Source organism: Lontra canadensis, unplaced genomic scaffold (assembly GCF_010015895.1).
Source record: "Lontra canadensis isolate GAN:19392208 unplaced genomic scaffold, GSC_riverotter_1.0 scaffold185, whole genome shotgun sequence".
Taxonomy (NCBI): domain Eukaryota; kingdom Metazoa; phylum Chordata; class Mammalia; order Carnivora; family Mustelidae; genus Lontra; species Lontra canadensis.
In genome coordinates, this window is record NW_022631179.1 from 67,802 (window position 1) to 93,748 (window position 25,947).

Sequence of the window (25,947 nt, forward strand, 5' to 3'; positions counted from 1 at the left end):
CTTTTGTTTTTTTAATTACCATACAGTACAATTGACCCCTTTCTGTTATATAGTTTTTTGAATTTTAACATGTGTTATACAAATGTATATAGTTATTTAATCATTACTACAGTCAGGATATGAAGCAGTTCCATAATTTTAAAAAACGAGTGTCTTTTTAGTCATACTTTTCCCCTGCCTCTAGCCTCTGGCAACCACTGGCGAGTCTTCATCACTATAACTTTATCTTTTTGAGAATGTCCTATAATGGAATATTTAATGTAAACTTTTCAGACTTTTTTTCACTTAGCATATTGCCATTGAGCTGTATCCATGCTCTTGCATGCCAGTAGTTTGTTTCTTTTTACTGCTGGGTTATATTCCATTTTGTGGATGTTTCACATCCACTTTTTATAGGACATTGGATTGTTTCCAGTTTTTGGTGGTTATGAATAGACCTGTAGTAAACATTTAGGTACAGAATTTTATATGAATATAAATTTTTATTTCTTTAGAGTAAATACCCAATAATAGGATTGCTGGATCATACGGTAAATGCATGTTTAAGTTTGGAAAATAGTTCATCCATTTCTTAATAAAGTGATTGTGTCATTTTACATATCCACTAGCAGTATATAAAAGTTCCTGTTTCCACATCCTCACCTGTTACACCTAGCATGATTAGACTTTAAAAATTTAACCATTCTTATAGGTATGTATGTGTTGCTAGTCTCATTGTGGTTTAATTTGCATTGTCTAATGACCAGTGATGTTGAGTGTCTTTAAAGTTCTTATTTGCTGGGGTGCCTGGTTGGCTCAGTCCGTTAAAGAGTCTGTCTTCAGCTCAGGTCATGATCCCAGGGTTCTGGGATCAAGCCCTGCATCGGGCTCCCTGCTCATAGGGAGCCTGCTTGTCCCTCTCCCTCTGTCTGCTGCTCTGCCTGCTTGTATTCTGTCTCTCTCTGTCAAACAAGTAAATAAGTAAAAATAAAAATAAAAGTCTTTTTAAAAAGTTCTTATTTGCTATCTATTGAGCTATATTTTGAGTGTGTGTGATGTGAATAATTCTTTTGTTCATTTTTTATTTTTTCTTATTGTTGAGTTTTGAGAGTTTATTATGCATATGAACCCCTTATTACATGATATATGCTTTGCTGATATTTTCTTGGACTGTGGCTCTTCTTGTCATTCTCTTTAACAGTTTATTTCTAAAAGCAGAAGTTTATTATTTTGATGAATCCCATTTGTCAATTTTTTCTAATGTTTTCAGTGTTATATTTTCTGCTTAACAGAGCATTGCAGTGATTTTTCTCTATGTTTTCCTCTAGAAGTTGTATAGTTTCATGTGTTACATTAGGTCTGTGATTCACTTTGAATTAATTTTTGTATACAGTGTAAAGCATATGAATCGAAGTTCTGTTCTTTTCCTTTTTTTTTTCCCCCTTATATGTTCTAAAACTATTCATTGAAAAGACTGTCCTTTCTGCACTGCATAGCTTTTGCGTCTTTCTAAAAACTTGGTTGTTTATATATGGTGAATCTATTTCTGGACTCTATTCTATCCCATTAATCTATTTGTCTATGTCAGTGCCTCATTGTCCTGATTTCTGTAGCTTTATAGTAGGCCTAGAAGTCGTGTATTCTTAGTTTACCAATTCTGTTACTTTTTTCAGAGATATTTTGATTCTAGTATCTGTATTTCCCAATGACTTTTAGAATCAGTTTGTTGATTTAAAAATAAAAGCCTTCTAGGATTTTTATAGGGGTTGCATTGACTCTATATAGATCAATTTGGGGGAGAATTGACCTTTTAACAACATTGAGTCTTACAATCACAGAACAAATTATGTGTCTCCAGTCATTTGGGTCTTTAAAAATTTCTTTCAGAGTAGTTATATGTCTTTTACATCTTTTGTCAGATTTAGCCCTAAATATTTAATAGAGTTTTATTAAAAATGTTAAAATTTTAAAAAATCCTTTGTCCACTGATGATATATAGAAATACAGTAGATTTTTTTTAGACATTTAGTTTGTATCCTCCAACCTTGCTAAACTTATTAGTTCTAGGAGTTTTTTTATTTATTTTTTTTTAATCCTGTAGGTTCCATTGAATTTTAACATTTTTTTTCTTTCCAATCTGGGTTCTTTTTATTTCTTGTCTTACTGCCCTGGCTTTATTTTTTTTTTCCTTAAAAAAGTGAAGAGGGCTGGTATTTGTCTTTTGTTCCTGGTATGAAGAGGAAAAATATTCAGTCTTTTACCATTAAGTGTGATGTTATCTGTATGTTTTTCATAGATGCCTTTATCAGGTTGAGAAATTTCCCTTCTGTTTCTAGTTTGCTGAGAGGTGTTATCAGGAATGCATGTTAGATTTTGTTAAGTGCATTTCCTGCATTTGATGAGGATCATATGAAATTTGTTTTTTTAATGTAGTAAAGTTCCTATTGATTTTTTTCAGTGTTAAGTCAACCTTTTGTTCCTAGGATAACACCCACTTGGTTGTGATGTGTTGTTCTCTAATACATATTTGGATTAGTTATGATAAAATTTTGTTTAGGATTTTCATCTGAGTCATGAAGAATATTAGTCTATATAGCTTTTAATTATAATGTCTTTGGTGTTGGTATCAGGGTAATGTACAATTGATAGAATGGCTAAGAAAGTATTCACTCTTCTTCACGTTTCTGGAGGAGTTTGTTTAGAATGGATTATTGTTTAAATGTTCAGTAGAATTCACTCTGGGCCTGAAGTTTTTTTCATGGAAAGGTTTTTAATCATAGATCAATTTCTTTAATAGATGCAGGACTCTCCAGTTACCTATTTATTTTTTATTGTGGTAAAATAAACATAAAATTTACCATTTTAACCATTTTTAAGTTTACAGTTCAGTGGCAGTAAGTATATTTGCTTTGTTTTGCAACCATCACGACTATCCATTTTCAGAACTTTTTCATCACCTCAGACAGGAACTCTGCACCAATTAAACAATAGCTTTCATTCCACTTCCCCCTCAGCCTGTGGTAACCTTTATTCTGTCTTCTGCTTTTATGAATTTGCCTATTCTAGAATTATACAGTATTTGTCCTTTTATGAGTAGCTAATTTCACTTAGTTTAATGTTTTCAAGGTTCATCTATGTTGTAGCATATATCAGAATTTCATTCCATTTTATGACTGAATAATGTTCCATGATATGTAAAAACCACATTCGTTTATCTTCATCTGTTCATGAGCACTTGAGTTGCTTCAGCCTTGTGGTGTGAAGTATCTGTTTTGTTATCAATATTGTTACGCAAGTATCTGTTTGAGTTTCTGCTGTTACTTCTTTTGGGTATATACCTAAGAGTGGAATTACTGCATGATATGGTAATTGTATTTTTAGCTTTTTGAGGAAGCATCAAACTATTTTTCACAGTGACTCTACCATTTTACATTCCAACAAGCAAGGCACGGGGGTTCCAGTTTCTCTATATCCTTGTCACCTTTTATTTTTTTTTTTTAATAGCTATCTTAATGGGTATGAAGAATGGTATCTCATGTAGGTTTGATTTTTGATTTGCATTTTCCTAATGGATAATGATGTTTAGCATCTTTTCATGTGCTTATTGGCCATTTGTATATATGTCTATTCAAATCCTTTCCCCATTTTTGAATTAGGTTATTTTGTTATTGTTTTTGAATTATAGTTCTTCATATATTAGTGATACTAATCCCTTATCAGCTATATGATTAGCAAATAGTTCCTACTCTGTGGTTTGTCTTGTCCTCTTGATAGTGTCTTCTGATGCACATAAGTTTGTAAATTTGATGAAGTCCAGTTTATCTGTTTTTTGTTGTTGATGTTGTTGCCTGTGCTTTTGTTGTCATACCCAAAAAATCAGTTCTGCATCCTGTGTCATGAAAAATTTTCCCAATAATTTCTTTTAAGAATTTTAAAGATTTAGTTCTTACGTTCATGTCTTTGTTAATTTTGTGTAAACTTTTGTGTGTGGTAGAAGGTAAGGGTCCAACTTCATTCTTTTATATATGGATATTCACTGTTGCCAGGACCATTTGTTGAAAAGACCGTCCTTTCCCCATTGAATGGTCTTGGCTCCTTTGCTGGAAATCAATTGGCTTTCTATGTTAGGGTTTATTTCTAGGCTATCTCTTCTGTTACGTTGGTTTAAATGTCTGTCCTTATGCTAGTACCATCTGCTTTAATTATTTTAGATGTGTAGTAAGTTTTGAGGTTGGAACGTGTGAGTCTTTAGACTTCATTCTTCTTTTTCAGTATTGTTTTGCCATTTAGTACTGTTTGTTTTATATAAATTTGAATATGTTTTTTCTTCTCTGCAAGAAAAGTTGTTGGAGGGGCGCCTGGGTGGCTCAGTGGGTTAAGCCGCTGCCTTTGGCTCAGGTCATGATCTCAGGGTCCTGGGACCGAGTCCCACATTGGGCTCTCTGCTCGGTGGGGAGCCTGCTTCCCTCTCTCTCTCTGCCTGCCTCTCTGTCTACTTTTGATCTCTCTCTGTCAAATAAATAAATAAAATCTTTAAAAAAAAAAGTTATTGGAATTTTTATAGGTATTGTGTTGAAACTGTAGATTGCTTTGGGTAGTATTGTCATCTTAACAATATTTAGTCTTCCAACTCATAAATACACTTTTTCCACTTATGTCTTCTTTTATTTCTTTCAGCAGTGTTTTGTAGTTTTCAGTGTACAGGCCTAAAAGTCCTTGGTTAAATTTATTCCCAATTAATTTTTTATTGATGCTACTGTAAATGGAATGTGTTTTTAAATTTTTCTTTTTTGGATTGTTCATTGCTAGTATATAGAAATGCAATTGATTTTTGCATGTTGATTTTATATCCTGCAACTTTGCTAAATTCATTTGTTCTAACACGTTTTTTGTTTGGGGTGTGTGTTTGTGTGTGTATGTATGTATGTATGAGAATTAGGATTTTCTGTATATAAGATCATGTTTTTGAACAGAAGTCATTTTATTTTTTTCCTTTCCAATACGGATGCCTTTTATTTCCTTTTCTTGCCTGATTGCTCTGACGAGAACTTCCAGTACTCTGTAAAATAGAAGAGGTGAGAGTAGATGTCCTTGTCTTGTTCTGATCTATGGGGAAAGCTGTCAGTCCTTCACCAGTGAATATGTTAGTTATGAGTTTTATATAGCCTTTATCATGTTAGGGAAATTTTGTTCTGTTCTTAGTTTGTTGATTTTTTTTTTTAATCATATAAAAGGATGTTGAGTTCTGTCAGATGCTTTTTCTGCATGAATTGAGATGATCATGTATTTTTCCCCCCATCCATTCTTTAATGGGATATATTATTTTGATTGATTTGCTCGTAATCTACCAGTCTTAAGTTACAAAAGTACAACTCACTTTATCATGGTGTGTAATCCTTTTAATAGGCTGCTCAATTAAGTTTGCTAGTATTTTACTGGGGATTTTTGCATCAGTATTCCTCTGGGATATTGGTCTGTAGTTTTCTTTATTTGTAACATCTTTGTCTGGTTCTGGTATCAGAATAGTTCTAGCCTCTTAGAATGAGCTTGAAAGTGTTCCTTTCCCTTCTGTTTTTTGAAAAGCGAGAATTGGTGTTAACTCTTTAAATATTTGGTGGAATTTGTCAGTGAAACTTTGCGGTCCTGGGCTTTACTTTGTTGGGATGTTTTTGATTACTAATGGTCTCTTCAGATTTTCTTTTCCTTGATAAGTCAATTTTGTCAATTTTGTGTTTTCAGGAATTTGTTCATCTAGTTTATCCAGCTTATTGGTATATAATTGTCCATGATATTCTCTTATAATCTTTTTTGTCTGTAGAATTAGTAGTAATGCCCCCATTTTCATATCTGAGTTTTGTAATTGGAATCTTCTTCTTTTCCTTAGTCTAGTTAAAAGCTTGTCAGTTTTGTTGATCTTTTCGTAAAAACAAACCAAAAAAACCCCAGCCCTTGGTCATGGATTTTTCTCTATTGTGTATCAGTTCCCGTTGTCCTTTATCTTGGTTCTGATCTTTATTATTTCCTTCCTTTTATAGCACTTAGTTTGCTCTTCTTTTCTAGTTCCTTAAGGTATAAACTTAGGTTATTGATTTGAGATATTTCTTCTCTTATAATGTATGTGCTTATAGCTATAAGTTTCCCTCTTAGCACTGCTTTTGCTACATCTCAAGTTTTGGTGTACTGTGTTTTCATTTGTCTCAAAGTAGTCTCTAATTTTTCTTACGATTTCTTCTTTAGTCTATTAGTTGTTGTTTAAAAGAGTGTTATTTAATTTGTGCATGTTTGTGAATTTCCCATTTTTCTTTCTCTTACCAGTTTCTAGTTTCATTACATGATGATAAAAAATACTTCATATGAGTTTAGTCTTTTAAAATTTATTTATTTTTTGTTTTTTTAAAGATTTTATTTATTTGACAGGTAGAGATCACAAGTAGGTAGAGAGGCAGGCAGAGAGAGAGGGAGGAAACAGGCTCCCTGCCGAGCAGAGAGCCTGATGCGGGGCTCCATCCCAGGACCCTGGGATCATGACCTGAGCCGAAGGCAGAGGCTTTAACTCACTGAGCCACCCAGGCGCCCCTTTTTTAAAATTTATTAATACTTGTTTTGTAGACAACATGTGGTCTGTCCTGGAGAATGTTTTCATGTGCGCTTGAGAAAACTTTATTCTGATGTTGTTGGGTAGAATGTTCTATTGGGTCTTACTGGTTTGTATTGTTGTTCAAAAATCCTATTTCTGTCTTATCTCTCTGGTTGTTTTATCTATTACTAAAAGTGGTATATTAAAATCTAAAACTAATACTGCATTTCTCCTTTCAGTTATGTAAGTGTTTGCTTCATATTTATTAGGATCTTTCCTTTGGTGTGTGAGTCTCTTATAGACAGCGTACAGTTGGATCTTTTATATATATTTATGTATATATTTATATATTATATTTATATATAGTCTGCTAATCTCTGCCTGTAATATAATTACGATTAGGAAGGATTTACTTCTGAACTTTTGCTGTTTGTTTTCTGTGTGTCTTACACACTTTTTTCCCTTGTTTCCTCCATTACTGCTGCCTTTTGGGTTTAGCTGATTTTTTATAGTGACATGTTTTGATTTCCTTTTGTTTATATTCTTTAGGTATTTTGTTTGTGGTCTGTTTCTTTTTGAGTCAGTTCTGATAGTTTTTAATCTTTGAAGGAAATTGACATTTCATCTGGATTGTCAAATTTTTTGGTATGAACTTGTTTATAACATTTCCTTGGTAGCTTTTTAACCTCTGTGCAATCTGTAGTGATGTGATCTTTCTCAAATTCTTTATAATGGCAGTTTTTGGTTTTTTTGTTTCTCCTGATCACTTTGGCTAGAATTTATCAGTGTATTGATTTTTTCCTTATAGAACCAATTATTTTTGTTTCATTGATTTTGATTTTTACTCATTTATTTTAAAATATGTTATGTATTTATTTGAGAGTGAGAGAGTACAAGCTGGGGGGAGAGGCAGAGAGTGAGGGAGAAGCACGATCCCCACTGAGTAGGGAGCCTGACATGGGGCTTGATCCCAAACCCCAGGATCATAACTTGAGCCGAAGGCCGCTGCTAAACTGACTGAGCCATCCAGGCACTCATTGCTGTGTCTTCATATTCACTTATGTTTTCTTCTGTGATGTCTGATTTTTGTTAATCTCATCCCATGTAATTTACATCTCAGACATTGTCATTTCATCTCTAGATGTTTGATTTGGGTCTTTTCAATCTCATGTCTACTTCACTTTTTCAACACGGGCTATCCATTTAAACTAGTTTTTAATTTCTTGTTTGCTAATTCTAGCATCTTTGGTTTTTTTTTTTTTAAGATTTTATTTATTTGACAGAGGGAGAGAGAGAGATCGATCACAAGTAGGCAGAGAGGCAGGCAGAGAGAGAGGGGGAAGCATCTTTGCTGGGGGGGTCAATCCCAGGACCCTGAGATCACTACCTGAGCCGAAGGCAGAGGCTTAACCCACTGAGCCACCTAGGCGCCCCATTTTTGTTAGTTTTGAGTTAATTTCTTTTGATTGCTTTTTAATTCTGACATGGCATATGATTCCATTGATGTGTTCTGATGTCTCACTGATGAGTGTCTCTGTATAATACAGTTGATATTATCTTTGGTAAACTTTCATGTTCCATTTACTGCTTGTTTTAAAGGTTTTATTGACTGTAATGTCTAGTTTTAACTGAAATACTCATCTGCCTTAAAAAGATTACTGTAAAAAACCTGAATTAACTATTAAAAGTGCAAGCCCAAATGAACAACAAGAAAAAGCCAAAATTACAATTCTTCTGTGGATATTTTGATTTATAAGAAATATATATTTGGTTCTTGGCACAGAGTTTTTAAAACCCTTTGATTTTCTTAACTGATCAAAGCAGTAAAGATGTCTTTTGTTTTTCATAACTAGCCCCTTTCAATGATTCCTGAGTTTATGTTGGTGCTGTGACTTCTGGAAAGCCTCTAAGGGTGGAGGCTGGTTGCCTGAAGAATCAACCATGTGATTAGGGGGTTGGGATTTTTAGTCCCCCTCTTTCCTCTCCTACTTCAGGGGAGGGGAGAGGGATGAGGGCTGGGAGATTTTATTCAGTCACTGGAGGACGATGACTTAATCAGTCTTGCCTAAATAATGAAACCTTCATAAAAATGCTAAATTTACGGGTTCTGAGAATTCTGTTTTGGCAAACACATGGAAGTTCTGGAAAGATGGCATACTTGGAGAGGGCATGGAAGCTTTGTGCCTTCCCCATAGTTTTTATTTGTCTCTTCCATCTGGCTATTCCTGGGTTATATCCTTTTGTAATAAAATGATACTCTAATAAGGAGCTTTTCCTGAATTCTGTGAGCCACAAATTAATCCAGTCAAAGGAGGGGATTGTGGGAAGCTTTGATTAATAGCCAAGTGGTCAGAAGCACAGGTAACAACCTGGATTTGGGATGGCATCTGAAATGGGAGGGCAGTAGTCTTATAGGACTTATTATTAATTAGCCCTTCCCCTGTGAGATCTGACTCTATCAGACTGAATTGAATTATAAGACACCGATGTCCCCAGAGAGTTGAGAATTGCTTGTGGGAAAACCTCTCACAATATGGTCACACAAGTGTTCAGTGTTGTAGGAGAGTAGAAGAAATACACAGGAGTGTGTTGTTGTTTTTTTTTTTTTCCCTAGGCATTCAGCTTCTGTTACAAGCTGCTTGTCATCCACATGAAGAAGTTGAAAAGATAATCAAATCTAGTAAGAAGTTGGCAAAATCAGATTTATTAAAAAGACTCCCAGTGTGGCTATCATTAAAAGGAAATTAAGAGCCACTTGCAAAACAGAAGAACCAAGAAGAAGCAGTTTGAGCAGATGAAAGCTAAAGTTTGCGTAGGAGATTCCCCAGAGGGACGATGGAAAGATGAAATGGGGGACTTGCAGGGCCTGGGTCCAGATGAGGTGCCCCTTTCAGGCTACCTGTGTGTATTGACTTTGATGATAGGACATCAGTGGGCATTGTTTCCTAAGGATGTTATCTGTAACTTTCAGATTTAATATCCCAGGAGAGTAACTTGGAAACAGTTAACAACACATAAATGATACATATGACAGAGACTGTCATTAGACTGTCAAGAAACATGAAAAACAGGAAATTATGAAAGAGAAGAAGGAGATTGGGAGAGGGGAGGTAAACACAAACATTTTGGAAACAGTGAGTTTCTTTTCTTGGGTGCACTAGCTGGTAGCTGGCAAAAAGCCAGTTTGCCCTTGAGCATGTTGTCTGGAGTAATTAGGGGAAAAAAGGTTTTTTATTCTCTGAAAAACTTGGAGAATTTAACTGGAGAGTATGTTTGATGGATTATCTCTATGTATTGTCTACAGTGGCCTTAATTTAGTACCTGTACCAAGTCAGAACCATTTCCCTCATCTGAATTTTCTCAGGTTTGGTTTTGTTTTTAAAGTATTACAAATAAAATGTAAATAATTTCCTACTTTTTAAAGAAAGATTTTATTTTTATTTTATTCATGAGAGACAAAGAGAGAGGGCAGAGGAAGATGCAGGCTCCCCACAGGGCAGGGAGCCCGATGTGGGACTCGATCCCTGGACCGTGGGAACATGACCTGAGCCGAAGGCAGATGCTTAACTGACTGAGCCATCCAGGCGCCCTTCATACTTTTTATATAAGTGGTGTGGCATAGTATTTCATTATCTAGATCTAATGATACAAGATTATTTAATAGGAGATTTTTTTATATGTTTAGCTGCAAAGAAACTTCAGGTTTTCCTTGGACTATGTTATTAGCACTGTCCTCTAACGAACAATGGCCCATGATTCTGGGTGTGGCTTTATCAGCTGCTTTATCACCCTAGCCCAAAACACCAGACTTTTTTTTTTTTTTCTTAATCTTTGGCATACAGGAGGACCTGATATAGTGCATATTTGAATTGCATTTTTTATTACCTACTTTGTGTTTGTAATGGATCACCTGAAATCATCCAAGAATTACTGATGTATTTCCATATTGGTGACAGGTGTTCTCGTAAGCATTTAGTATATGAGGGTGCTGTTCATCTTAGTTGTGGCTGTTCTGAATTAATTGTGACAAGCTAATAAGATCTTTTCAAAGTTTCTTTCCAAGCTTCTTGAGCTAATGCTTTCCCTCTGGCCAGTGGGGTAGCCTGCACATTAATTTTGGTACTCTTTAAAGACATGTGGGTAGTTACTGTTCATTTAAGCCAAATGGCTTGTCAACTCCTTTTCCTGGAAAGGGGTTTTGTGTTTTTTTTTTTTTTTTTTGGAGGTGGGGGCACTGTAGTAAGACCTTATGTGTCTTCTTATGGAACTCTTCTCTTTACATAAATTAGTATTTACAGCAGATTTTCATAACACTTTGAGCACTCCTCCTTTTCACTTATGAAGATTCTTAGAGGATTGGGCACAGATGTTTTTGTGTGTAAATTCTTTTGCAGTTGTGCAGTAGCAAGGGATCATTGATAAAGTTCTATAGTACGAATACTTTTTTTTTTAGGATAAAAACAACAAAAAAAAATAAGACAAGGAGTAAGTGGCCTTTTTGTCTTTTTACCAAGCTGCTTACAGTCAGAATCTGAGTTAGGGGATGGGCTGGCTGTGGACAGCACCTTAATGACGGAGTGTAGATGGCGTTTGGAGCCCCTTAGAAAATGGCCCTGATCCAGGGTCAGCCTGGATAGTCTTCTCTGCGTGCACTCTGTGAATTCCAGCACTTGGCTTTTAATATGCATCGTTAATCACCTTATATTGAGGTTTATTTTTCCATTAAAGTGTTTTATTTTTTTTTTCAAGCAAGTATGGGTAGGTAAGTGTTTGAATTCTGCAAGCATTTGGTTTTCATTTATCCTGATTAAATCCTAAGCTGCTGAACTTTAGGCACACTTTTCTTTAAATTTTCACATCCATAACTCCAAGAATTTGGGGTATGAATTTGAGTGTTTGATAAAGTGGCTTTTCTGTTTTCTTGGTAATTGATTTTAAAAGTGTTATTTTACTGGGATGCTTATCAACGTTTTCATTTTTTTCAAGGTGTTGACTTTAAGGTGAAAACAATTTCAGTGGATGGAAATAAGGCTAAACTTGCAATCTGGGTAAGAGTTTTAAAAACGTGTTTTGTATAAATATTCAGCTTGTATTTTTTAAAGAAGCCGAAATTGATGTGTATAGAGTTCTAGAGGTAAATAATTTATACTAAATAACTTGGACAATCTGTTGGTTAAGGGAAAAACAATAAATGGTTATGTCTTGTAATTGGGTAATGAGGCAGAGACTTGTTTTACTTACCCCAGATTTTAAAGCGTGTAAGCCCTCAAGAATATTTAAAACCAGAATGTAGAAAAATCATCTTGTCTGCCAGAGAGGATTATTGTTATTGAATATGTTGCTTTAAAGTGTTGAAGAAGACAGTGTGTACTCAGCTCAGACCGATGGCAGTTGTTGGGAAGAAGAAGATGAAGTGATGCTCAGGACAAAAAGTATCTTTCCTGTTTGTTAGTGTAAATATTTTTGAAATTTGGTTTTGTCAACTTTGGATTTCTTTCCTAATATCAGTGCCCAGTCTTTACTTACTTCCTTTTCATTTGCCTGAGAACCCAAACATTCGGATGCATGTTGCTTTCCTAACTAGACCTTTTCATGATAGTGCTGACTGAATAAAGTAGCATGAATTGTCAAAAACATCCACGATGCTCAGTGTCTCTCTCTGTCTGCCTGTCTCTCCCCAACTCTTACCTGTCTACCTGCCTACCTCTCTCTATATATCTAAAGGATTGCTGATATATTATATTACATATATAGTTTATAAAAATACGCTCTTATATATCTGATTCCCACCTGTACTATGATAATTAAATATATAAATATGTTTTTATTACCTGTGATAATACTAGAACTGGTTCTAATAAATATCAGAATGTTGAGATGTACTTCAACATGGTGATTAAATAGTAAATGTTTGGGCATCAGTTACAGATTGAAACAGCAACTGTTCATGCACTGTATGGTCTGATTCATCCTCCTGGCATTCTCTGAACAGCATATTATTTCTAATACACATTTTATCCCAAATAACATGGAACTGTGTAAATGTGTCTCATGTTTTTCTGTTAATTTTTTTCTAACATAGAGTACTTCATATGATTGGTAGCCTATTTGCCCCCTCCCCAAAATATAATTATGATATCAATCAGAATAGTAATGTCTAACAGAAAGCAGTTTGGAAAGTGTTGGACTAGGCCGTAATAAAATATATTGAACAATTTAAGAATGTTGGCTTCTTCCTGTACAAAAGTGGGGACCTGATTTTCCATATACTTTTCATGGTTGAATTTATCACTTCTTTCTGCCTTTGCTACTGTTTTGTGAGATACGCGTGTTAGAGTTGGATCTAAGGCTTGTTGGTTTCCATGAGATCTTTCTTTTATGCAAGAGGTTTTTAAAATTTACTTTTTAGTTCCTGTGTAATAAAAAGGTTGGCAGGTATTACCGAAGTGACATCTTTATCATAGGCATATAAGTATTTTTTAAGTAAGAGGCTCAATCTCACAACCCCGAGATCATGACCCGAGCTGAAATCGAGAGTCAGACGCTCAACCAGCTGAGCCATGCAGGTGCTTCAGAGGTTAATGTTTGTGTGCACGCATGCGCGCGATACCAACTCTGTCGTGTGCTGCAAATGTTTTTTTCCTGTTTGTCATTTGCCTTCAAAGCTTGTTTAGGATGAGAGTGTATATGGGGTATGGATGGGGTCAAGAAGGATGTTCTTGCTATACCAAAGCTCTAATATTTATGTGGTCAAACCCTTTTTTCCCCATGAATTTGGGTGTTAGGTCATATTTAGGAAGACCTCCTCACTCGTTAATAGAAATACATGAAACCATTGCTTCCTCTGGTACGTTTTTTTTAATATTTTTGTAAAATCAGTTCCTCTCCAGCTTGCGCACTCCTCCTAGGATCAGTCAAATAGAGTAGTCGAGTACAGCCCGAGTACAGTACCCCACTAGAAAGTGCTGCACACATATCATGACCTACTTGGCTCCTCTAAAGCTTTCTCTGTATCCTGCCCTCACTTCCACTCCCACATTTTAATATTTAGCCTTTCCAGATCCTTCCTAGTCTTTTATTCATTTCTATCTTTAATAATTTCTTTCCTCCTTTCCTGTCAGAGAAGAAAACCACAGATAATAAGCTCACTTTTCTTACCTACCAGGGATGCTTTTACAGTTACTGCAAATTCCTATCTTGAAAACAAACATGAGCAAATGTTAACTTTTGACTATTTAAGCATATAAATTTTATAGGTGTTATAAATCCTGATCCAGTATTGTGGCACAGGGTTTTTGCCCAAATTATCATACCTACTCAAACATTTTATAAGTGGATCAAAAAAAAAAATCAAGACTCTGCATAACTGGACTGATTTAGATATTTGTGTGTAAAGTGTGAATTGTGCAGTATTTTTATTTTAACATTAAAACTTTTTTTGCTCTAGTCTTTTTTTTTTTTTTTTTAAGATTTTATTTATGAGAGAGAGCGAGCAAGAAAGCATGAACGGGGAGGGGTAAAGGTGATGGAGAAACAGACTCACCACTGAGCATGGAGCCTGACATGGGACTCGATCCCAGGACCCTGCACTTCCTGGCTGGTGTACATCTTATGTTCCTCTCCCCCAGTATGAGTCAGAAATATGTGATAGCAAGTGGTTTGGTTTTATGCATTTTCCTAAAAGAAGATACACCGAAAATACTTTCCAATCTAAAAATTGTTTACCTAAAATAAGATACTCCTGTAATTCTCTTTTTAAAAAAAAGTTAAGTGGTTTTTAACCTTGATATACAGTAGAATCACCTGGGGAGACTTTGAAAATTTTTGTCTTTATCATAGACCAGTGAAACCAGAATCACTGGGGGTTGGAATTTTTCATTTCCAGGAAATTTCACTGTGCTTCTGAAGTTGAGAACCATGGATTTCATGTGTAATAAACAGGTTTCATGTGTAATAAAAATCTTAAAAAATACCCCTTTATTGACATGTGTTTTTCTAGAGATGAGTCAGTATTTCTTTATTTTATGTAACACTTGTCAGTAAGAGAACAAACACATCTATTTTAAATTTCAAGTTTTACAATTTTTTAAAAAAGATTTTATGTATTTATTTGATAGAGACAGAGCGAGAGAGGGAACACAAGCAGGGGGAATGGGAGAGGGAAAAGCAGACTTCTAGCCCAATGCGGGGCTCAATCCCAGGACCCTGGGATCATGACCTGAGCTGAAGGCAGATGCTTAATGACTAAGCCACCCAGGTGCCGCTAATTTCAAGTTTTAAATGAGCTTGTACATGGATATTTTTAATAATGCAGTTTGACGTTCTACTCTTGATATGTTGACTATCTTTTTTTTTAATACTTCTTACTTTATACTTTTATACTTCTTGAATTTAATAATAATTGTCACTTTTAGGATACTGCTGGTCAAGAGAGGTTCAGAACATTAACTCCCAGCTATTACAGAGGTGCACAGGGTGTTATATTAGGTAAGGTTTTACTTTATGATACTGCTTTAAATATTGTTGTTTTATTATTGCAATTTCTGATTTCAATAAGTTTTTATTTTTCTTCAGGGTCCCTTTATTAACTTGAAGTTATATTAACTTCATTTAATATTAATGAATACTTAAACTTTCAAAATTTCTTTTTAGTTGTCTAGTGATTGAAAGATAAAGATCAGATTAATTTATTTGGTTTTAAAAGCACATGTTGATGAGGATATAATTGAGGATTAATCCACAAATAATTGTCTGTCTTAAGAGTGTTACCAGGAACTGATCTTCAGTCAGCAGTGTATTAACATTTGCTGTGCATTTATAAAGGAAGAAGTGTGCTAGTTGCTTAGTTGAATCTCTTTTATTAGTCCTAAAGAGTATCACAAAGCACTTAACATTGTTGGTCCATAATCATACAGAATTTAAATTCCAAATATGGATTCTCACTGTAAGTTGTTGAAAAGTACTTGGTGCTAATATTCCTGGGAAACTTCTTAAAAATAAATATTGATCAATTTTAGGGAAAATTATCTTTATATATTATGTCATTAATTGTGAGGTTTTAGGTTCATTTTATCAGTTTAACAGCAACTCTTATTTTGGTTCAGCATCTTTAAGTTTAGAAAACACTTTTTTTTTTTTTTTGAAGATTTTATTTATTTATTTGACAGAGAGAGTAGGAGAGCACAGACTGGGGAAGTGGCAGAGGGAGAGGGAAAAGCAGGCTGAGCAGGGAGCCAGATCCAGGACTCAATCCCAGAACCCTGGGATCATGACCTTAGCTGAAGGCAGTCACTTAAACAACTGAGTCACCCAGGCGCCCCTAGAAAACACTTTAAATTAATAAGGTCTTTATATTAATAAGCTCTTTACATATTAAAATGCAGTGGGATATAAGATGAAAGTGGTAACAGGGAGACAATCAGGATCCTGTCCATTGAGTTCTCATATTTTTTCAGAGGTTGCAAATTCTGGTTCTTATAAGAAACAAGTTAACAGGGTTATAGATTTTTTTTTTTTTAAAGATTTTATTTATTTATTTATTTGTCAGAGAGAGTGAGCACAGGCAGACAGAGGGGCAGGCAGAGGCAGAGGGAGAAGCAGGCTCCCTGCTGAGCAGGGAGCCCAGTGTGGGACTCGATCCCAGGATGCTGGGATCATGACCTGAGCCGAAGGCAGCCGCTTAACCAACTGAGCCACCCAGGAGTCCCAGGGTCATAGATGTTTAAATCCATGGAAAAAATTTGGTATTTTGCCACAGATTTGGATCTGAATGATTTGGTTTTTGGATCAGTGTCTTTTAGTTACCAATGGGAACAACTGTTGTTTTGCTTAAGTTAATTTTCAGTTATTGCACAGGATATAATTTAATTTCTCTCAGAGTGTGTCTTAATAAAATTGAAATGTGTGTATGTGTATGTTTATTACTATTTTTTAACACACTTGTTTCTTCCATCTGGGTGAGTAGATACTGATAAACATTTGAAGGCTTAGAAACAGACTTACCTACATAGAAATATTAGCTCTTAGTCACATATCAGAAATATAATGTCATTGCTTCTTGTTTTTAATGCTTATTTAATAAGTGACCCTTTTTATTTCAGTTTATGATGTCACAAGAAGAGATACCTTTGTTAAATTGGATAATTGGTTAAATGAATTGGAAACATACTGCACGAGAAATGACATAGTAAACATGCTAGTTGGAAATAAAATTGATAAGGTAAGAAGTCAGACACTTGGCATCTTGACTGTATTTTGGTAGCTTTTCTTAATCTTTATATTTACCTTTCAGGAAAATCGTGAAGTTGATAGAAACGAAGGCCTGAAATTTGCACGAAAGCATTCCATGTTATTTATAGGTAGGTGTGTGAACATTTATCCTTTCATTATTAAAGAGGAATTTTAAAATGGAGTTTTTGCTACATTTTTCTCTTTATGAACTGTGAAATGTATGTACTTACTTCATCATTTTCTTGTGCTATGAAGTCTAACTATAGAGTCAGGTTCATTTTTCCTTCTGTTAAAAAAAAAAAAAAAACAGGTCTCATTATGTGAAGTTGCATAGGACACAGATCCTTCCTCTCCAGATATGATGGCATTCAGTAAAGGCAGGCACCCAGCCCTGTAGTTGTACCGTGTGGTCCTTGTGCTGGCAGCAGTGATACCACCTGGAAGTTTGTTAGAAATGCTTCATTTCAGCCCAACTCAGCTTTTCTGAATTAGAACCTCTATTTTGACAAGATCTTCATGTGGTTTGTATGCACATTAATACTTGAGAAGCACGGTGAAGTGTAGGGTTCAGCAAACTACAGCACGGGGCCAAATCTGGTTCCGTCATTTGTATTGGAGAGGACAGCCTTACCTACCTAGTCATCTACACGCTGTCTGTGGCTGCTTTTGTGCTTCCTGGCAGAGTTCAGTAGTTATGGCAGAAACCATAAGGCATTCAAAGCCTAAAATATTTACCATCTGGCTCTTTACAGGAAAAGTTTGTTTGACCCCCTGTCTAGAAAAGTGGACAGACTATATCACTTTGGAACTTTTTTAACATTACAGGTTCCCTGGAACCTTTTCACAGGTCTGAAACGGGGCCTGGAAGACAGTTTCTAAAGACACCCTAGTTGATTCTAATGTGAAGCCAGCTTTAGGAATTACTGATTGAGCTATTCCACTGTTAGAATCTTCTAGGAATTAAGAAATGGAAATAAAAAAACATCATCTATAGATAGAAGCTGGGTGCTGTAAGTGGAAGGTAATAGGGAATTTTAGAAAGGAATTGAGTACTACCTCTTCTGCTTACTTGCTGGTTGTCCTTCATTTTGATACATTAGTTCAGAAAACACTTCTTGGACTCTGAGAATATAACAAACAGATGAGCAAAATGGACAAAGTCCCTGACCTCATGAAGCTTACATTCTAGTAGAGGAAACAGACTTGAGTAAGTAGTGCTGTGAAGGAGAGAGAGTATGACGGGGGGTGGGAGGTAATTGGGGAAAGTTCTTTGAGGTGTGCCATTTGAACTAGAATCCATAATATGAAGATCTAGAGGGAGGACATCTCAGGTTGAGAGAATAGCAAATACTTCCTGAGTTGGGAATGAGTTTAGTGTGTTTAAGGGACAGGAAGAAAGCTTATGGGCTGGAGTATAGTGTATGTTGGGGGGAAAGGTGGTGATAACAGGAGATGAAGTTTAAAAGGTCATGTTGGGCCTTATAGGCTATGGTAAAGAAATGAATTTTATTCTAAGTGTGGAAAGCAGGGGAGTGGTGCTGTGATCTGATATTCTTTTAAAAAGACCTGTTTGTACAGAAAATGGCCCCTGAGAAGCAGAAGCAAGAGGCTTGTCATTCTCTTATAGTAGCCCAGATGAATAATGCTGGTGCCTTTGACTGTGGGAGTGGTTGTGGGTAGCTTCTGGAAGGTTGGCAGATCAAGGAGATATTTGGATGGTAAAGGTGACAGGCTCTGCTGATAGACTGGGTATTGAGGATGAGGAGAGAAAGCAATCAGGGATAACTCTGAGTCTCTGGCATGAGCAAACTAGGTGAACTATGCTGCCATTAGCTGTGTGTGAGAGCGTGAGGTAAGAACAGGTTTGGGTAAGGGAGTGGGGAATCAGGAATTCTGCTTAGCATAAGGATGAACCATTTTTTGGAGAACCCGTGGACATGCTGGTCATTGGCATTTAGGTGGTATTTTAAGTCATGGAATTAAAGTGGTCATAGGAGTAACTGGGAGGAAAACAGCTGAAGATTGAAGCCTGGGGTGCTCCGACAGTTAGAGGTCAGCAGGAAGAGGAGGAGTCAGCCAACAAGGCTGTGAATGACATGTCGGTGAGAGGAGGAATCCGAGGAGTGTTCAGTGTCCTTCCTGAAAGTCAAGTGAACAAAGTATTTAAAGGAGGAAAGTGATCAGCTGTATCAACTGCTAGAAGACATTGAATAGGAGGAGGACAGTAGATTTGACGAGATGGAGAACGTTGGTATTTTTTAAAAGAAAATGTCAATGGAGTGGTGAGAACAAAAACCTAGTTAGAGTACAGTTGACCTTTGAACAATGAGGGGTTAGGGGTCCTGACCTCGAAAATCTGCATATGACTTTTCTGCCTTCCCCAAAACTGAGCTGCTAATAGCCTCCTGCTGATCTGAAGCCTTACTGATAAACAGTTAACGCCTGCTCCGTATGTTCTGTGTCTTACATACTGTATTCTTAAAGTAAAGTAAGCTAGAGAAAATGTTATTAAAATCATGAGGAGGAGAAAATACCTTTACAGTACTGTACTGTATTTATTGAAAAAAATCCACGTGTAAGTGGAACAGCACAGTTCAAACTGGTGTTGTTCAAGGTTGTTTAGAGTTTGAAGAAAAAATGTGGGAAAAGAAAGGGAAAATAGCTTACGTAGGTGACTCTTTTATTATTATTATTATTTCTTTTCAGTGTAACAGAATTCATTGTTTATGCACCACACCCAGTGCTCCATGCAATATGTGCCCTCCGTAATACCCACCACCTGGCTCCCCCAACCTCCCACCCCCTGCCCCTTCAAGACCTTCAGGTTGTTTTTCAGAGTCCATAGTCTCTCATGGTTCACCTCCCCTTCCAATTTCCCCCAACTCCCTTCTCCTCTCCATCTCCCCTTATCCACCATGCTATTTGTTATGCTCCACAATTAAGTGAAACCATATGATAATTGACTCTCTCTGCTTGACTTATTTCACTCAGCATAATCTCTTCCAGTCCCGTCCATGTTGCTACAAAAGTTGGGTATTCATCCTTTCTGATGGAGGCATAATACTCCATAGTGTATATGGACCACATCTTCCTTATCCATTCGTCCATTGAAGGGCATCTTGGTTCTTTCCACAGTTTGGCGACCGTGGCCATTGCTGCTATGAACATTGGGGTACAGATGGCCCTTCTTTTCACTACATCTGTATCTTTGGGGTAAATACCCAGTAGTGCAATTGCAGGGTCATAGGGAAGCTCTATTTTTAATTTCTTAAGGAATCTCCACACTGCTCTCCAAAGTGGCTGCACCCACTTGTAGGTTAACTCTTGATGACAGTTTTGCTTTGAAAGAGATTAGAGAGCCGGGGTGGCTGCTAGTCGGGTGTGTGGGCTGGAATGCAGGGTGGTTGGTTGCTTGGTTGGTTAGTAAGATAGACAGTAATTTCGGCGGGCTTTTGGGCTGACTGATACGATCCAGGAGTGAGGGCCCATGATTCTTCAGTGACCGAGAAGGGGTGGGATCCGAGGAGCTAGGAAAGGGGATGCGGCTAGACCGCAGCAGGGGACAGTTCATCCGCTGTCACAGGAGCGAAGACAGAGCTTAAGGTTACAAGTGCAGGCAGATTGGTGAACCTCTTGGAAGGAAGATCAGTAGCTCCTGTCAGATCGTTTCTGTTTTTCTCAACATAAAGTTAGGTGAAGAGCTGAGATAGAGGAGTTTTACGATAGAGGAGTAAGAGGGTCATCTCAGATAGTCAAAAAGGTAATGACGAGGGAAAGGTAGGCTTGGGGGGCAGGGCTCACTGTCCCACATGAGTTTCATGGGGGCCATAAATGCTCTTTTAAGGAGATCTGTGTCTCATTGCCAGCACAGAACAGCCAGACTGTTCAGCTGGGAGCCTGAATTTCCTTATTCTGAAATGGGAATAATAATCTGTTTTTTGGGGGTTGACTTTAAGAACTAACTGAAAAATTAAGAAGGAACTTTGGCATCTCACAAAATTCCGGGCTTATATACCACTATTCTTGTAGATAGAATTGAATAGCTCAACTTTGAGAGTTGGGGGAGGTTCACGAATATTAAACCTGTGGGAAGAAACTGCTGATTTGCCTCTGTATATACTACCGACTGATATTTATGCCATAATAATTTTCCAGAAAAGCATAGGAGTAGGACCGTAAAAGAACAGACTCTCACATTTTTTTCTTGACTTTCAGAGGCAAGTGCAAAAACCTGTGATGGTGTACAGTGTGCCTTTGAGGAACTTGTTGAAAAGATCATTCAGACGCCTGGACTGTGGGAAAGTGAGAACCAGAATAAAGGAGTCAAACTGACACACAGGGAAGAAGGCCCTGGAGGAGGAGCCTGTGGTGGTTACTGCTCTATGTTATAAACTCTGGGAAACTCCATCTCTTGCATATTTGATCAGATAGTGACATCTTTCTGTATATAAACTCTAACTGCTATTTTAGGGACCTTGCAGTTTGCACATATTTGTTTTGTATCATGGCAGTAAATATTTGCAAGAAATCCCACTCATCAGCTTTCCCAGGTACAATGTTATGGTAAGCATGCGCAGTTTGCAGTCCACAGTTTTTTATGTAACATAAAATAGGTGTACTTTTTAAAGTACATTTGATTTTATGATTTACATTTATCATGTGATTAAAAAATCCACCTATCTAGTCTATGTTGATACAAGGTCTACTTTTGGTCTCCTCTTTGCTTAACACTCCTATCAATTACTGAATTAATTGGTATGTAGAACTCCCAGATCCACTGGGAGATATTCAGGTATCATCAAACCTGGCAGATTTCCTTTCAGGAATAACACAGAGCATGATTCCACAGCTTTTGTAGGATGTTTGCTGACAGATTCTCTTTTAGTACTAAGCAAAATTCTCTACAGGGTGCAGTTCAGGCCAATTTATAATTAAATCTCTGTTCTGAGGCTGCTTCTAAAACAGCATTGATGTGTTAAGAAGTTTGGTCTTACTTTTGAATTTTCTTCAATGAGTAGTTCAGTTGTTAACTGGAGTTTTAACTCTGTGACATGTACATTGGACTCTGACCCTTTGCGCAGCATTTTTAGTTATGTGGTGTTTGGCAGAATGGCAATAAGGTTTCCCCCATTTTGGTTTTGAAAGGACAAGAATAGTGTGTTTATGTAACCCATGTAGTACTTACCACTTTAAAAACCAACACCTTTTTCCATAAATGTTGGTGGCGTTTGTCCGGGTATGTCTGTTGTAGCTTGTGTAATGTTTATGAACATCTGTATCTTATGACTTCCCTAAATGGCTAGTTGATATTCAGAAACCTATATCTGTGTTTTGAGGGTTGGGAAAAATAGAACACTAAATGACAATATGAGAAAGACGTATTGCTTCCAGATCTTTATGTGTGTGGGAAAATACTGTTGCATTGAAAATCTTGGTAATTTACTGTAACAAGTAGCCAGTAGTTTATCAAAACCAACTTGTACAGACTAATAAATCTTTTCCACAGTATTCACTTTTCTAACCTCTTGGCTATTATACATTACATATTTTTTTTCACTCGTATGTTACTTAATTTACATTGATACTGGCTATATGAAGCCCCCAAGTAAGTTATTTGTCCTTTCAGGCAGGTTACCATGATAGCCTTCAGTAAGATTTCTGATACTAATTTCTGGGCAGTTCGTTCTTTGTATACGTTGCAAATGATAGACTTTTTCTGGGTCACCTTTGCAATAACTTGTGGTAGTGGGTTTACTTCAAGTTGGGTCCTTTATGAACTGTACATCTCCCACGTAAGAAAACCTTGCATTCTACTTGGTTCACGCTTGTGAGACTACATGTGATTAAAGGTTTTATACATTACCTATGTATTCACTAAATATAAAGCATTTACTCCTTTACTGTTGGAGAAAGGTAGCTAACACATGTACTTACGATTTGTGTGACATTAAATCTGTAGATTTGTATATTTATGTTGTGTCTGTATTGACAAGACATTTATTTCTGTTTATTGCTTTTTGCTCCTTGAGCTATATAATAATCTTTTTGTGCATTGGATTGTTGTGTTGATTTGGTCAAAATTTGGATACATATGAGTCACTTTTAAAAAACTAATTTTGTTTGATAGATTTATATTGTAACCTTTTATAGTTTTCGAAATAAATATAGCCTGCTTTCCCTAGATGCATTTGTGCAGGAGGTATTCTACGTTTCCCTGTTACTCTCATGGGCTGAGGAACATCTGAGTATAGTGTTACTCAGATTCTCATCTATTATATGGCTTTCACTCTACTGTTTTGTTGCAAGCTTATTTCCTAGTGGAGGTTTCCTAACTGAAGTAGTTATGATATCTGAGTTAGTCACTTGGATAGCTGAGGATTTTGTTAATTCTTCATTTCCAAATTATTTGAAGTAGTTTAAAAGTGCCTTTTGCAGATGGTGCAAATTGGAACAATTGGAGTGTCGTGTTTTGAACTGTAGGGGTACTGACACAGACCTAAACGAACAAATAAATACTCAGTTTATAGTAGATTAATAGTTAACATTTATTGGAAGCTTCCTTAGTGCAGGTGTTGGTCCAAGAGCTGGATTATTTTTATTTCATTAAGCCTCACAGCAACCTTAAGAGATTGCTTTGTACACCTACTATGCTCATTTTAAAGATGAGGATAATGACACTTAGGTTTGCTAGGTAACTCCCCAGAGATCACAAAGCTTCATCAGTGATGGAGCTGGATTCCAGTGAAGGCATTTTTCATATGTCCATGGTCTCAACCACCGTTCCTTTTGCTAAGGCTGCCTACTAGCCCTTTTGTGTAAACACAACAGGATTAAACACATTCTGTCATGTTTTTTTAGTCATTTTTTTGTTACGTGTAATAAGAGTAGGTCAGATTTTTTGGTTATAAAGTAAATTCCACTGATGTAAACTAACCAGGTAAGTCATTTTATCTAAAAGTTAAGGGAGAGAGACTGGTCTCTTAGTCCTTTTCCTTCTTGGAATGGAAAGAAAAATCCCTGACTTCGGAAAGATACAAAATCAGGAGATGTATGGGACCTTAACTTTGTAATTGGACCTGAGAAAAATTAAATCTGGGAATAGTCTCTCTTTTTTTGTTTGTTTAGAATAGTCTTTTGCTCAAAATTGAAATCAGGGGGGCTGGGGGAAGTTTTCGTTTGAAGTACTTAATCGCCATATCTACAGATTCACACTTGGAGTTGACTTTATAATTGAACACAGTGGAACTGAACTTGATTTTGATTCATTGCACTTAGCATACTCAAAGAAATATATGTGATTCTGCGCAAGTTTGGAACTGTGACCCCATAGTTCATAAAAAGAATCCTTATATCACTACCTTTTCTCTCTGTGGGATGGCACGGACCTACCTCATTTCCATAATATCTTTAAACACAATTTAGTGTATAGTTTTTGTATTTTCAAGCAAACTGGGATAGTCCTCTAGGTACTCTGGATTGTAGTTCTTCTTAAATATTATGCTTCTTTATCTTGGGTTCCATTTCATTAGTCATACTTTGAAAGTTTTTTGTCTATTAAGATAGAGGGAAAAAGCCTTTAATCCGTTTCCGGAAGACATTACCCTAGTTCTGACCCCAGCTATTCCTTTGGTAATTAACTATAGAGACTCTATCTTGGGTTTTGTCTAAGAATGTTGAAAGAAGTAAATAGGAAGAAACAGGCTAAGTCAAGACTTGGAGCTAAGGAATATAAATACAGATTTGCCCAAGGATCTCTGATTTTTTCCCCCCAAATGGGAGCATCCAGTTTGAACAGCAACAACAACAAAAAAGGAGTCAACTTCTGTTGGGACATTAAATTTTACTATTTGTTATTAGCTTTTTGTTTCATATTTAGGAATCCATGTTGTTTCTGATTGTGGTATAAAGTTGTAGAGCTGTTGTGTTACACATACATTTCCAACTGTGTGCACACCTGTTCTCAGTCTTGTACCCCCCTCACATCTCTCACACTTAATTCTTTTTTTTTTAATTAACCTGTGATAAGAGACAAAGTATGTAATTTATTTGTATTTCTTTGATTACTAGTGAGATTGGCACTTTCTGTATTTTATTGGATGTTTGTATTTTCTTCAATTCCTTGCTCCTATATGTTGTGGTTGCCCATCTAGCATTCACTTCCACCCACGTTTTCTTTGGATAATGGGCTTGCCACACCCCCAGCTCTAGGTAGGGCTGGCCTGGTTACCTTTAACCATTGCTACTAACTGTCCCTCTTCCCCCACCCCCCAAAATAAGTGATTCAAGGATAGGCACCTGACCCAGCTCAGACTGCTTAGATACAAGAGGCTTCCTTAGGAATGGCTGAAAGAAGACACCTTCTTGGAAGATAGTGTGGTGTGAAGATTCACATTTGAACTTGCTGCAACTAGTTTTTCTAATACAAAAGGAGCCAGCCTCAGGGCTGTTGAGAGGGAGTCTAAATTGCAGCCCTGATGCAATCTGGAACGTTTGGATCAAGTTGGACCTGAAATCAGCCCTACTTATGGACCTTTCACTGATGTGAGCCAATAAATTCCATTTTTGTTTAAGCCAGTGTGAGTTGGATTTTCTTTTTTCTTGCAACCAAATGTATGCCACATGAGTATATATGTTCTTAACTTTGTAAGGGCTCTCCGTGCACTGAGTTCAGTATGTTGCTACTTATTTGCATAGGGAAGAAAAAAGTAACGCTATCACTTGAAAAGCTATTACTCTTAAATAACAATATTTTAGTGAGGTTACTTTCATATATTTCTTTATAGACATTCATATAAATGAATTCTATTCATACATGTGATTTTAAGGACCTCTTGGTTTATAGGGTCTCGTGTTTTTTGGTTTAGTTTCCTTTGTCACATGAATACTCAGCTCTTACCTCTCCTCCCTGAGCTAATCTGTTAGAACCTGGCGTGTATCCCCTTTTGCATTTCTCCATGCCTCCATAGTTGCCTCCAAAATCATATGCAATATGTATATATACATTGTTATACAACAATTGGCATCATCTGTGTATTTACCCCGTTTCCTTTCTTACTTTACCATAGATTGTGAAAATCCCTGCAGACCAGTTGATATGCATCTAACATCTATTTCAGTGATTGTGCAATATTAATATTCCATGGTTGGGGTATGGATTACAA

General features: G+C 36.5%; 1 protein-coding gene across 1 annotated transcript in view; it reads left to right on the forward strand.

The window, feature by feature from the left end:
* The window catches only part of RAB18 (RAB18, member RAS oncogene family), a 36,636-nt gene extending 13,665 nt beyond the window's left edge, over positions 1-22,971 (forward strand). Inside the window, exons 3-7 of the mRNA XM_032847119.1 lie at positions 11,543-11,604; positions 14,971-15,043; positions 16,657-16,775; positions 16,848-16,914; positions 21,002-22,971. Of these exons, the coding sequence (XP_032703010.1) occupies positions 11,543-11,604; positions 14,971-15,043; positions 16,657-16,775; positions 16,848-16,914; positions 21,002-21,177 (497 nt within the window). The 3' untranslated portion in view covers positions 21,178-22,971. The remainder of the gene's footprint in view (positions 1-11,542; positions 11,605-14,970; positions 15,044-16,656; positions 16,776-16,847; positions 16,915-21,001) is intronic.
* Positions 22,972-25,947: the final 2,976 nt, after the last annotated feature.